Source organism: Thamnophis sirtalis, unplaced genomic scaffold (genome assembly GCF_051295495.1).
Source record: "Thamnophis sirtalis isolate CommonGarterSnake01/CBP01778 unplaced genomic scaffold, rThaSir2_p1.2 scaffold_4, whole genome shotgun sequence".
In the NCBI taxonomy this organism is placed as follows: Eukaryota; Metazoa; Chordata; class Lepidosauria; order Squamata; family Natricidae; genus Thamnophis; species Thamnophis sirtalis.
In genome coordinates, this window is record NW_028261384.1 from 128,758,855 (window position 1) to 128,772,824 (window position 13,970).

The 13,970-nt window shown below is 35.2% G+C and overlaps 1 protein-coding gene across 1 annotated transcript; it reads right to left on the reverse strand.

Moving 5' to 3' along the window:
- Window positions 1-379: 379 nt before the first annotated feature.
- LOC148046520 (vomeronasal type-2 receptor 26-like) lies at window positions 380-9,614 on the reverse strand. Its single transcript, XM_087714807.1, has 6 exons — window positions 9,592-9,614; window positions 8,389-8,674; window positions 6,374-7,225; window positions 2,025-2,252; window positions 1,362-1,488; window positions 380-1,278 (listed from the first exon to the last, which is right to left on the reverse strand). Exons 1-6 carry the CDS (start codon window positions 9,612-9,614, stop codon window positions 380-382), a joined length of 2,415 nt encoding a protein of 804 aa, XP_087570933.1.
- Between the last annotated feature and the right edge of the window lie 4,356 nt (window positions 9,615-13,970).

The window sequence follows — 13,970 nt, forward strand, 5'->3', positions numbered from 1 at the left end:
TTACATAGTATAGAGTATGTATAGGCATATAAAAAGATATCTACTATATACAAATAGAATGTATAGATTATATGGGAAATATGTGATACTGATGACATTTCTGTTTTCTCAGCAGTAGTTGACAGATGTGAATTAGGATTTTTTGTATATTTTGCTGACTACATATTTTGGTTTGCTCCTAAAATAAAGACTCATGTGCATGTGTGTGTGCACGCACATGCACACAAACACACACACCAGTTTTGGAAAAGAGAGAACAGAGAGACTGCTGTATATTTAATCAGTTCTACCTAAGAAAAATTCTCCCAAAAGAAATATTTCCAAGCACAATCAAAATATATCGGTACATATACAAAATCAGAGGTAAACAGATAAATGTTTACAACTTTCTTTTCATAAGTTGATGTTTATTGTTTAATTCGGGTCTCATCAGAATGATAAAACACTTGGGGAAAAAGATACACACCAGTAAGCCAGCACTGGAAGAGATCATAGAAAAGATCTCCACAGCCAACACAGATTTTCCCCTTCTACTTAGATAGGTTGGAATAAAGCACAGCCAAACACTGCAGAAGACCAACATGCTGAAGGTGATGAATTTGGCTTCATTGAAACTGTCAGGTAACTTCCTAGCTAGGAAAGCAGCGGAGAAGCTAACCAGAGCAAGAAAACCCATAAAGCCCAAAACACAGCAAAACATGACCAAATCTTCATTGCACTCCAGGATGACTTCTTCAGACATGGAGTATGCATCAAAATCTGGATACGGTGGGCACATTATCAGCCAGGCAGCACAAAAGCTTAACTGAATAAGGGAGCAGGAAAGAATAATATAACTGACCATATTTCCACCCACCCATTTCCTCAATTTGGAATCAGGTTTGGTGGCCATGAATGCTAGAACCACAACAAAGGTTTTGGCCAATACACAAGAAACCGCCACAGAGAAGATGAGTCCAAAAGCAGATTGTCGAAGGAGACATACAATCTTACCAGGTCTCCCAATAAATAAAAACACACAAAGGAAAGTGAGGAGGAGAGAAACAAGGAGAATATAAGTGAGATTCCGGTTGTTGGCTTTGACAATGGGGGTGTTTTTATATTTAACAAAAATTATAAGCACCAAAGTTGTCTTCAATGAAAAGCAAAAGGAAAGAACAGTTAGACTGATCCCTATAGATTCTTCATAGGACAAAAAGCTGATCCGCTTTGGAATACACATATTTCGATGGAGGTTTGGATAATGAACATCTGGACATGGAGAGCAATCATCCTTGTCTGAAAAAGAACACAGGGGAATCAATATAGTGACTTATACCTAGTGTTGTACCCTAGTCCCTTTCTTCTTGGAAATTTCCTACCTTTCACCTTGGATATTTTCCCCTCTGGACACAGATGGCAATTATAGCAGCAAAAAGGCTGTCCTTCTTTCTTCACCTTGCTGTATCCTGTCTCACAAGGATCATTGCATAAAGATAGAGGTAATACCTATCAATAAATGAAGATAATATTTTAAGATGCACAGAGTAAAGGAAGTACTTGGAGAGATACTGTTACTGTAGAATCAACAGAATAAAAAATATATTGATAAGCAGAAGTAGCATGATGACACTATTTTGAGATGTATTTTTTCTCAAACAAATTCACTTAATATCTATCATGATTGGGATTGGTGGCTTTCCTATAACCATCACCCCCATTTGTTAAAAGGCAATTTCTATATTGATTAAATAAATTTTCTCATTTTTTTAAATGTTGATGTCACTAGATTGATGAAATCTGGTATACTGAATAGATCTTTTACATCAAAACCAGTGAATTGATTCTGTAATTAACAGGGAACAAAATAAAAGATGCAGCATTGTAAAACAGCCATTAGAAATTAAGCATTCTTGCATATATATTTTTTTCCTTCCCTAGGTTATACTTAGATTAGTTAAAACTGATGCTATGGAAATTTCATTGGTGAAGATATTTTATGCTACATAAATGAAGGCTGACCAATCTATATTCAAGCAGCTAACCTGATTAAAGCCTATTGGCCACATGATGGAATCTATGGAAATATTGAAGAACTTGTCTGGTGGAGCTGTGGGATCTACCACTCCAACTTTGACCCTAAGAAAGGACTGGTTTGGGAATGTGATCCAGTTGATAATATCAAATCCACCAATGAATTCTCCATTTTTATCAAGAGAGATCTTTTCACCAACACTGTTGTTGAATGTAATACCTTTCAGAAAAGAATGAAGCTGATAGAGATGTAAAGAGAGAGAAAGAGACAAATTAGAGGATGTTTCTTTAAACAATTTTTTTTTTTAAAAAGTCAAATAACTCCACAATCATTCCAAAGTTTCACATTACTGAAATAAAATTAAAATATGTACCGTAATTTCTAAGAAAAATATTACCCAAGTGAAAATTTTATAAAACTGCAATATATCATTGGACTGCTGCAATTAATTAAGCCAGATTGAAAATATATATATATATATATATATATATATATATATATATATATATATATATATATATATATATATATATATATATATATATATATATATATATATATATATATATATATATATATATATATTTGTATGTATAAGGCTATAGTTTGATATTATAGACTCTATTTTACTATTTCAAACAAATGGTTGTCCAGTCTCTTTTTAAAAATCTCCAGTGATGGAGCATCCACAACTTCTGGAGGGAAGCTGTTCCACTGGCTAATTGTTCTGTCAGGAAATTTCTCCTTAGTTCTAGGTTGCTTCTCTCCTTAGGAAATAATATATATATATATATATATATATATATATATATATATATATATATATATATATATATATATATATATATATATATATATATATATATATATATATATATATATATATATATATATATATATATATATATATATATATATATATATATATATATATGAACCAAACACCAAACCTGAAGTAGTCTGAAGCAGCCTGAAGATGACGAATGAGACTTCGTTGAAACGTCACCAAGACATCTCCAATTCTACGCGGGAGAAAACCCGAACAACTAGAGACCTACATACTAACACCCGCGAAAACCTCAGAAAACATACATACATACATACACACACACACACACACACACACACACACACACACACACACACACACACACACACACACACACACATATATATATATATATATATATATATATATATATATATATATATATATACTATGTAAATGTGTTTTATTTTCCATTTTCATTTTCGTACAGTCACACATATACTGTACAGAACCGGGGCCATATAACATTAAACAATAAACACAGCCATTCCACTTGTCAATAATACCCCCCAAAATAGAAACCCAATGTACCTCTTCGACCCTCCATACACCCTTTCTTTCGCCCCCCCTCCAACTTTCCATCTTCCCACCATCATTCCCCTCTACCCTACTTCCCCTCCCCCTCTACCACACCTCTCTCCCAATACACTCCCTCCCTTCCTTCTCACCCTCCCTCCAATCCTCTCTCCCACCCTCTCTCCCACTCTTTCTTCTATCCCTCTACTCCTCTCTTCGGTGTATTTCTACTATCTATTAATATATTCAGCTTGTCCTATTTTTACACTGGAATTAAAGAGCAACAGTATACAAGTGCAATCGTGTTACTTTAAAATCTAACACATACTATATATCCCCCCTCCCCCTAAGACCCACCTCCCTTCCCCCCCGACTTCCCAGAGCTCGTACATGGTGTAGATTTTTAACAAACACAATCTAAAATATATTAAGACAAAGGAAATAAAAAAAAGAAAGTCAATAACATCTCTGCGTTGAACTCAGCTTCTTCCTGTTGCACAAACTTTGAGCAGTTTAGATTATTCCTAATCTTAAGCATAGGCTATCTGGAATTTCTTAGTCCCGTATTTGTTTTGTGTATAGTCAATCCATTTTTTCCAGTCTATATCTCTCACTTGAGTGGTCTTTAAGATATGCTGATATTTTAGCCATCTCGGCTAGGTTTGTAACTTTCAATGTCCATTCTTGAGTTGTAGGCAAGTCTTCCTTCTTCCAGTATTGTGCCACCAACAGTCTTGCTGCCGTTATTAGGTGCAGAACCAAGTTTGTCTCTACCACTGTAAAGTCAGTACATATACCTAGTAAAAATAACTGAGGAGTAAACTTTATCCTTCTTTTAAAGATATTTTGCATGATCCACCACATTTTTATCCAAAATGCCTTAACCTTTTGGCAAGTCCACCATATATGAAAATATGTAGCATCGAGAGAACCACATCTCCAACATTTAGGCTGTACATTCGGATACATAGAAGCCAGCTTTTTAGGATCTAAATGCCATCTATAAAACATCTTATAAAAATTTTCTCTCAGGTTTTGTGCTTGTGTAAATTTCACATTTCTTAGGAAATAATTTTAGAAAACAATATTCTAACTAAGTCATGATATATAAGTAGATGTATTTAGCAGTAGGAATTGATGACAAAAGTACATTTCTTTCCTTGTTATTTTTTAGAAAAGGCAGAATCAACATCTGTTGATGGTGATGTAATTTGAAATTTTGCACTAAGCAGGGATCAGAACTGATGACCTAAATTAAATTTTGTAACCTATGATTCTTTCACTCCGTATGAGTACACCCCACATGAGTACATGAGTACAAGAAGTATGCCCACAATAACATCTGCCATGCTTCTCTTTTATTAAGACCCTGAGATAAAAAAATATCTTCACTCCCTCTCTTGTTTCTTCTAGAATAGAGATGTCAAGCTCAATTTCATTGAGGACCATGCCAGGGTTGTGTTTGAACTTGGGGAGCCGAGGTGGGCATGGCCAGGGTCGACATGGACAGCTTGACATCATTTATGTGGGGGCATCTGTGTCCCGAGTGCTGTGCCAGCAAAAACAGGCTCTTGAGCCCCATGTTCTCTGGGAGAGGCACCATGGCCCAATTCTTCACTGTTTCCAGAATGGTGCCCCACGGGCCAGAACTAAGCATCCCATAGGCCTACTCTGGCCCACGGACCTTGAGTTTGACACCCTGTTCTAGAACCTTGTTTCTGGAAGCATATAAACCTGTTCCATTTCTTTTCCATTCATTTGCTCTAAAAATATACATTGTTATATTATACACCGTTGTTATGAATATCTATTTGTAGAAATGCAGGTGAGTCTCAAATGGTCTATGAAACATTATCCATGATGGAAAAGGACCACTCCATTATCCTACTTTAAGTAAGAATGTCAAAATATTATCAGCCCTTCCTCCTCCACTTAGGGTTTGCTTGAGAAGATCCTCATCAAGAAATGCCTTAAAATGAGGGCGTGACTATACTTTCAACAATAGAAAGAACTGTGCTGACTCAATGCAAGCATTCAAAAACAAAACATTTAGGACAAAAGAATGATTCAGAGCACCAAAGGTATCAAACTGGTGGCCCGCCAGCTGGATGCATCACGTGCAGACCACACCCACCCCAGCTTCATGAAGGGGTAAAATGTCACGATATATCATGTGATGGAAACATGCTGCTGCAAGTTTGACACCCGTGATCTAGAGGTAGCATTTACTTACTTACTTAAAATCTCCATTTACTTACCATTTACTTGAAATGGCAGTTACTTTAATGGACAGAAGGGAATTCTAAGAGATGCATTTACAATTTTGTAGAATGCCTTTTTTGATTTCAATAAAAAGGTAAAGGTTCTCTTCGCACATATTAGCTAGTCATTCCCAACTCTAGGGGGCACTGCTCATTTCTGTTTCAAAGCTGAAGAACCAGCGCTGTCTGAAGACATCTCTGTGGCTGGCATGACTAAACATTGAAGGCTCATGGAACACTGTTACCTTCCCACCAAAGGTGGTTCCTATTTTTATACTTGCATTTTTACATGTTTTTGAACTGCTGGTTGGAAGAAGCTGGGACAAGTGATGGGAGCTCATTCCATTACATGGCACTAGGATTTGAACAGCAGAACTGCCGACCTTTCTGATTGACAAGCGTCTTAGTGGCTGAGCCACCATGTCCCTTGATTTCACTGTGATTTCAATATGATGATATAAATATTTCAGATGGTTAAGCCATTGTTTCATTTGACTTTTAGACCTACTTTTGATATGCTTACAGAATATTGACTATAGAGATTCTGCGTCATCCAGGTCATAGCTATTCCAAAAGGTGCTTTTTCAAAAGGAAACTGGAGTTTTTTTTCCTTAAAGACATTTTTTTCTCACCCAAGAGTTCTTCAGTTCTGATTGAATGGTGAAGAATGGAAGGATTTAAATTATAAAGTCCAGATAAGTGCAAGAATATAAATCCTTCCAAGTTTCTTCACTTCTCTGCTGAAAGTCTTACCTGCCACAACACTTGATTGTGAAATTGTTTTCTTCCTTCTTTCACTATTGTTCTGTGCCTGGACTTAGACAAATACAGAAATTGCAAAGCATGTGCCACAGCATAGACAGCATTGTATATGTTATAGCTCTGGCCACTCATGAGTGTTTCAAACACAGATGTAGGAAGGGTCTCAAGCCTCTCCCGGCCAGTACATTTTTTCTCTGACTTCTCTGCCACAGAATGGTAGAAGAAACAATTGAACGCTTGTTCCCAAAAATCTTTCCGAAAATGATCGTGCTCATTATTCCTTGGATTTATCCTTTCAATAAATTTCTGGAAGTCTTGGATCTTCTTTGTGTGAATTGCAAAGGATAAAGCACCTTGAAGGAAATGGATATCCCAAGTTGTGTGAAAGGAGACTGAGGTGAAATCTGTCGGAGCTGTTATGAACCAGATTTTTGTCTTCCTTGGAATATCCTCCACTTCTGAAAACTGGAGGAATGTTCTCAGGGTAGACATGGATCTACTTTCACCATACAGGATTATCACATTGGCTGTACTTTTCATCAGAACTCGGTATATTTGGATTCCTTCATCTACTGCATCAGTAAAATCACTATAAAAAGCTACATTGGTGAACTCTTGTATGAAATCAAAGCAGATGCCATGCTGGGAAAACATAGGAAACACCTCATGAACAAATTTCTCTCCATTGTCATCATTCACAGCAAGAACTCCAATCCAGATCCATCTAAAATAGAGCAATAGCTGGAGGAGACCCCTATGTTGGTGAGATTCATTTGGAAGCATTTGTTGGAAGAAAACTGCTTGAGTCTCTTTATCCATGACTGGAACAGAGCCATAGGTCAGCTAAGAAAAACGATTGGGAAGAATTTATAAAAGTTGGAATAAAATTGATGAAATGCTTTTTGTGTTGCTACATAGTTCATTAATATAATCTCTCTCTCTTGTAATTTTAACATACTCCCCTTTTTCTTTTGCACAATTTTACATTGGTTCAGGGACCTGTATTGCCTCAGTGAAAAGCTGACAACTCAAGGTTTGATACTTGAATGTTGCATGAATGGGGAACTCCTTTCCTTGCCCCAGATCTATATCATATATACTATGTCTAACATAAAGATTTTTAAAAGATAGATACAAAGCCATATTGTTCTCTGAAAACACCTTCATGCTGTCACCATAAGATGTTATAGATGAAAAATAATTGGCAAACACAAATGTCGAATTCATCATGAAGTACTAGAATTTTGTCAAGGAGAAAGTAAAATAAAAATCAAGGGAACAACTAGTGGAAGAAGGATTTAGATATCAATGGTGAAGCTCTATAAATAATATGTTACAATTATTTGAAATATTTAAAATATTTTTTAAAAAATATGTTATTTCACCTTTGGAAACTAGAATTCTCTATAAATGATAGGGATAGGCACAGTTCATAGTTCTCATGAAGTTAGGATGATGTTTGAGACCTGGTTGCTGCTGTGGGGTGCGTTGAACTCCTGTCATAGTGTAACTTCTAATCACTCAGCAGTTTGAAAGTGAGCTACTACAACTTGATACATGGGTACCACTTTGATGGGTAACTTAACAGGGATGGGAAATGAGCCCTCAAATTGGCATCCTCTGAGCAACCACAATGCCACTATCTAATCTTTTCTTTTAATACAAATGACAAGTAGGTATTTGCCAAAATGTATGAAAATGTATTGAAATTTGAAAGAGAAGTATAAATGAAAAAAAAAAATAGTCTGAACCATGCAAAAGGACTTTGCAGCAGGTTCAGAAGGATTCCCAAGAGCTGGGGTTCACATGTCTTACATCATTTTGATTACATAGGTTTATTTCATCAACAGGCTAAAATTGTTTCTATTATTTGGTGATATTTGAGCAACAAGCTAAAACTGATCATCTATCAAAAGGTTGTATAGAATTTGAGCCATGTACTTTATTATAAAGGCTAACAGTGTAGATTTCTTCAGGTAGTGCCATACATCTTCAACATATCTTACCTGAGGGACTTTGTAGATGCAAAGAAGAGTTGCCATATGGAGAGAGATGTCAGGTCCTCCAATGACTCCAGCCAAATGTTTTGGGACCCCACACTTGTAGTTAGGGATGAATCTGCCCTGAGTTAAGAGAAGCATCATTGAGGCAAGATAAGTCCAAGTTGGACTGAAATTGCTGTTATAAATCTGGAAGCCCAGAGTGACATTGGGTAGGATCTGGGAATTTTCATTGATCTCTTTGATAGCAAATGCTAAGGCAAGGATGTGCTGGTAATTCTGAAACAATATTCTGTAGCAAAAATTACATAATACATTAAAAAGGGTCTGTTTCACAATATCACAGGTTTAAACCTTTGGTAGTATAATAAGTTGAATTCTAAAAAATTCAGAACAATATACCCCTCTAGAATCTGGAGTTATTTTTTAATACAAGATGAGCACTGTCTTGAAATTATAAGAATTATTTTTAAATACATGAAAAAGGCCCAATATCAAATTCCATCTTCTAAAAACTGTTTATATCCACAATGAAATTGATGAATTTTGGCACTGTAAGTATGAAATGATTAAAGTTATCATGATAAATACATATAGCCTCCCCCCCAGTTGTAGTTATATATTTATATATTAATCTGCAGCAACATCTATGTTTATACATATTTAGAAGTGATTTATTATAATAAAGATTCGGCTTTCTTTGGGGTTTTTTCAACTTTACATGGGAATTGATAGAAAATATATTGAATGTGTTTGTTTCTGGAGTCTTTGTTATTACAAGAGAACATTTTGATCATCATATGGTTGAATAGCAAGGTTCAGAGCTTGAAAATAAATTGATGGTGTACTTACATAAGTCTATCATGAAATCCCTGAGAAGGATGTTGACTGAAATCAATGGGGTCAGAATATGTTGAGAATACAGAAATAATGCCAGCAATATTAACATTTCCAAGCTGATGATATGTGTGACGAATAGGAAGAGGCTCATCTAAGTCACAATGATGTATGGATTCCTTGCACACCATTTGAGGCATTAACAGAAACAATGATTGCAGAAATATGACCATCTTCCATGAATGGCTTCTTTCTGTATACAAATATCCCTGTCTGCAACATGATCCTTGAATGTCTCCAAATACGTCCAAGAGACCTGACTTTTTCTGTTTTTCAAATAGAAATAGGCAGTGCAACATTGAATAAACTCACAGAGCTTTGTGGCTTCCAACCATGGTTGGAATATCATGGGGAATAGTAATAATATCCCTCGTTTCTTCATTTGCCTTGCAATCCCATGGGTTTCAAAGAGAGAAACATGTAACCAATGTTTAATTATAATAACAACCCAGAATTCTGAGCTCTTCCACTCAGAAAAAGTGCATTGCATCTTAAATAGCAATAGCAGTAGACTTATATACCGCTTCATAGGCCTTTCAGGCCTCTCTAAGCGGTTTACAGAGAGTCAGCATATTGCCCCCAACAATCTGGGTCCTCATTTTACCCACCTCGGAAGGATGGAAGGCTGAGTCAACCCTGAGCCAGTGAGATTTGAACCGCTGACCTGCTAATCTAGCAGTAGCCTGCAGTGCTGCATTTAACCACTGCGCCACCTTGGCTCCTATCTTAAAAGAAAACATACCAGGTATCCCAGAAACAATATTCAGTGATTCTTATCAACAAACATTTATTAAAATTAGAAAAGTTGCCTAGATAGATAAAGATGCAAGATGAAAATACAGGAATAATCGGGGGGGAAAGGCGGGGCTTAGCAGTGAGAAGACGGAGTTTCAGGCTATTCCTGAAATTCCCCTATTCCGAAGGAATTTGGACGGGTCATCTTGGACCCTAGCTGTCCCGAAGAGACAGTGAAAGGTGAGGGGAGATCCAGTGACCTCAGAGACGTTCGCAGGTCTCTGGGGGAGCTTGGAATTCAACCCCTCCTGCCAACTCCTTCTGGATTAGCTGCATGCTAACTGAAACTGCAGGTTGCCCCTAAGAATGGTAAAAGTGAATTCAACTGGTAAGCTGATTTTATTACTCAAAGAGGAACGGTCTGCACTAAAATTTAAGCTAATTGAAACCAAAGAACAGAAGAATCTAGCGGCGAATTGGTTTTTCTTCAATGGATTTATGGCCGGTGGTTACCCTATTTCTTAAATGTTTTAAAGACTACCTCCTGACTCTTCTTAAGTGGGTTATAAACTAATTTACTACAAATTGGCCTTTTACGATTTGACACTTTTATTGCTTGGCTGTGTTGGTCTAGGATCAGATAAGATCGCACAGCTCCCAGCGTGTCTTTACTTGCAAATATTTTAGAGCATTTAACTGCGTCACAACATGGCGTCAAAAGGTTCATTTCAAATATTTTTTTCTGCATTTCAAAAGTTGTTTGATTCATATGAAAGATTTGGAAAAAATTGGACTATTTGATATTAAAATATGAAGAAAAAAGTGAGAACGTTGAATGTTTGAATGTTCCTGAAATACAAATGAAGAATGTGAGAAATGAAGTCTTTCAACTTGCTGACACGCAGGGCGTCTGTTTTATCTCGGAGGGAGAAAGAGAAAGGGGGGCAGCCATACAGAAGATTCATCTTAAAAGACAGAGTGCAGGAGGAATGAGAAGCACTAAAGAATCTACACTTTATGAAACATCACTTGCAGAATTTTTAATTCCACCCTTGAGAATTAAAAACAAATTGAAAAGTTTAACAAGCCTGGTACAACGTTATTATTTCATCAGAGACATTCTGAGCAAAAAGGTGCGAAGATATCCCTGTTTGGAGTTGCTTATAAAAACATTTGGTAAATCTATTCCACGAATGGCAATAGGATTAAGAAGGTTTTGTTATTGGAGAGACATAGGCTGATAGATGGAAGAATACAATTTAAAATTAGCTAAATCTAATTACTTTTATTTGTAATAGATATAGCTGAATAATAATTGATATTGATAGTAATGTATATAATGTGGAGTTGATATGATAAATAATAATTGGATATGAGAAGGGAAGGTTGGAAATATTTTTGGACCATATACAAAGGTTATTAATCACAATAATTGTCACTATTAAAAAATAAAATATATATAGTTAAATGTTAACTAATATGGGGAAAATGTTACGATATACGATACAATTACTTAAAGAAGGGAGAATGATAATAAACTACATTGCATGGAAGATGGAATTTTTGGTATTAAATATTATGGATGTTCAGCTAATATAGGATATGAGGATTTGATGTTAATAGAGGATTTTACAAACAAGTAAATGAAATGTCAGCATGTGGTTATGGATTAAATCTTTGGCATAGTTGAGGATGAAGGATGTTTAAATAACTGTAGTTAACTAAAAGTGGAGGTATAATGATGTCAATATGGTAAACATTTGAGTTAAGATATTTGAATTAATATGAATTAATGGAAGAGATGCACCAAAACATGTTGTAACCATGTTGTACTTTTTTAAATAATATATACCTGTGTTCTTTTTTCTTTTTTTCTTTTCCCTGCCTTGTCTTTTGTTCTTTTTGTCTTTTTTGTTTTTGTTTTTTGTTGTTGTTGGTTTTTTATTTTATTTTTTCTTTTCCCACTGGTGTGGGCATGTATTGTTTAAGATTATTATTATTATTATTATTATTATTATTATTATTATTATTATTATTATTATTATTATTATTATTATTATTAATAATAATTATAGTCAAATGAAAACAGATATATGATGATGGTGATATGTATGAATGTTTGAGTTAAAATGCTTGAGTTAACATGAATTATCTTTGTTGACTGTGGAAGAGATGCACGAAAGTTTATTTGTAACCAACTGATATACTTTCTATAGCATGTAAAGAAAGATGTTGTATTTGTTTTAAATTAAAAAATTTTAAAAACTTTTTAATAAAAAAGAAAAGAAAATACAGGAATAATCATTTATATAAAGTGTAGTTAACATTTACATGGTATGTTTAAAAATAGTAGTCAACCCTTTCAGTACTATTATAACTTTGAATAGTTGCAAAATGAACTGTTGTAAGTTGAGGCCTACTTGTATTCTTCTTTAACAGAGTTTCTTCTTGTTCTGGTGCTGCTCAGTCTGAGCTATACTCCTGGAAAGTCTGGTTGACTTCTGTCTAAATATTGACGAATCTCAATTATACCAAACTTTTCAAGACATAGCTTGATTATTTTGGTTATTTTAAATGTTACAAAACAAATGTAAAGACAAATTTCCTTCATGTTGGCATGGCTCTCTTCCACACCAGAGAAATTTTAGCTAAGTTTCTAGTCATAAGTTAGGGGACTTTGTATTTGTAAACTATGGTGAAAATAGTCATTTTATAGTAAAGAGAGCAAAAGGAGAAGGAAGAGAAGAGAAAATTATATAGAAAGGAGAAGCAGTAGGAGAAGAAAATAAGAAAAAGAGGAGGAGGAGGAGAAGGAGGAGGAGGAGGAGGAATGCATTCATTAAAACAGCAGCTGCTACATCTTGCAGATTTTTCCTTCTTACTGCAGGTGCCTTCTGAGTAAAGATCCAGGTCACTTACATTTCTCGGATGAAATAGCACAATTACTGTATTTTTTGGAGTATAAGATGCATTGGAGTATAAGACACACCAAGGTTTTAAAGAGGCAAATTTTTTAAAAAAGTTTTTGCACTCTGCAAACCTCCCAAAAATGATTCATTTTTCACAGAAACGGATCTGTTTTTTGTCTTTTGTTTTGTGTCAAAAAAAAGGACATGGATAGCCTTTAGGAAGCTTATAGAGTGTTCTTGGGGGGCTGGGGGGGGGGAATTTGAGCAAACAAATGGCCAATTTTTAACTCATTTCTGCTCTCCCCAGCCCCCAGGAGCACTCTGAAAGCCTCCTACAAGCTATGCATGGTCATCTTGGTGAAGAGGCGGGGTTTCAGGAGGCAAAAAATGCTGTATTCAGTGTATAAGACTCACCCTTTGAGGGAAAAAGGTGTGTCTTATATTCCAAAAAATAAGGTATGTGGAAGTTTGGATGACCTCTTTAGAAAAGTAGGATACAATCAGAAGGTCATTAAGAAACATTCTTTTCTAAAGTACATTCACATTTTCTTTATTCACCAATTGTGACAAATGGCATTCAGAAAATATTGTTTAGGTTAACACCAATTCTGTAATGTTGATCCTATACATCATAGAAGATAAAGCTTCAATGTGAAGGAATTTGGATTGCTCATCAAGGATGTGAACTAGAACATGTGAACCAAACAGCAAGAGATGGAAAAATTAGAAAATATAAATTCCAAAATAATTAGTTTGTAGTAGAGTATATGGAAATTATGAGGCACTGGTGATGTTTCAGTTCTATCAGTTGTTTTTGAATTTGCATTCACAGATGTGAATTAACATTTTTGTATATTTTGCTAGCTTCATATTTTGGTTTGATCCTAGAAAATACACACAAACACACCAGTTTTCAAAAACATAGTACAGACAGAATATTGCTTATTTAATCAATTCTACCTAAAACATTTCTCCCCCCAAAATATTTTCAAGCATGATTAAAACATGTGGGCAAATGTAAATAATCAGAGGCAAACAGACAAAGGT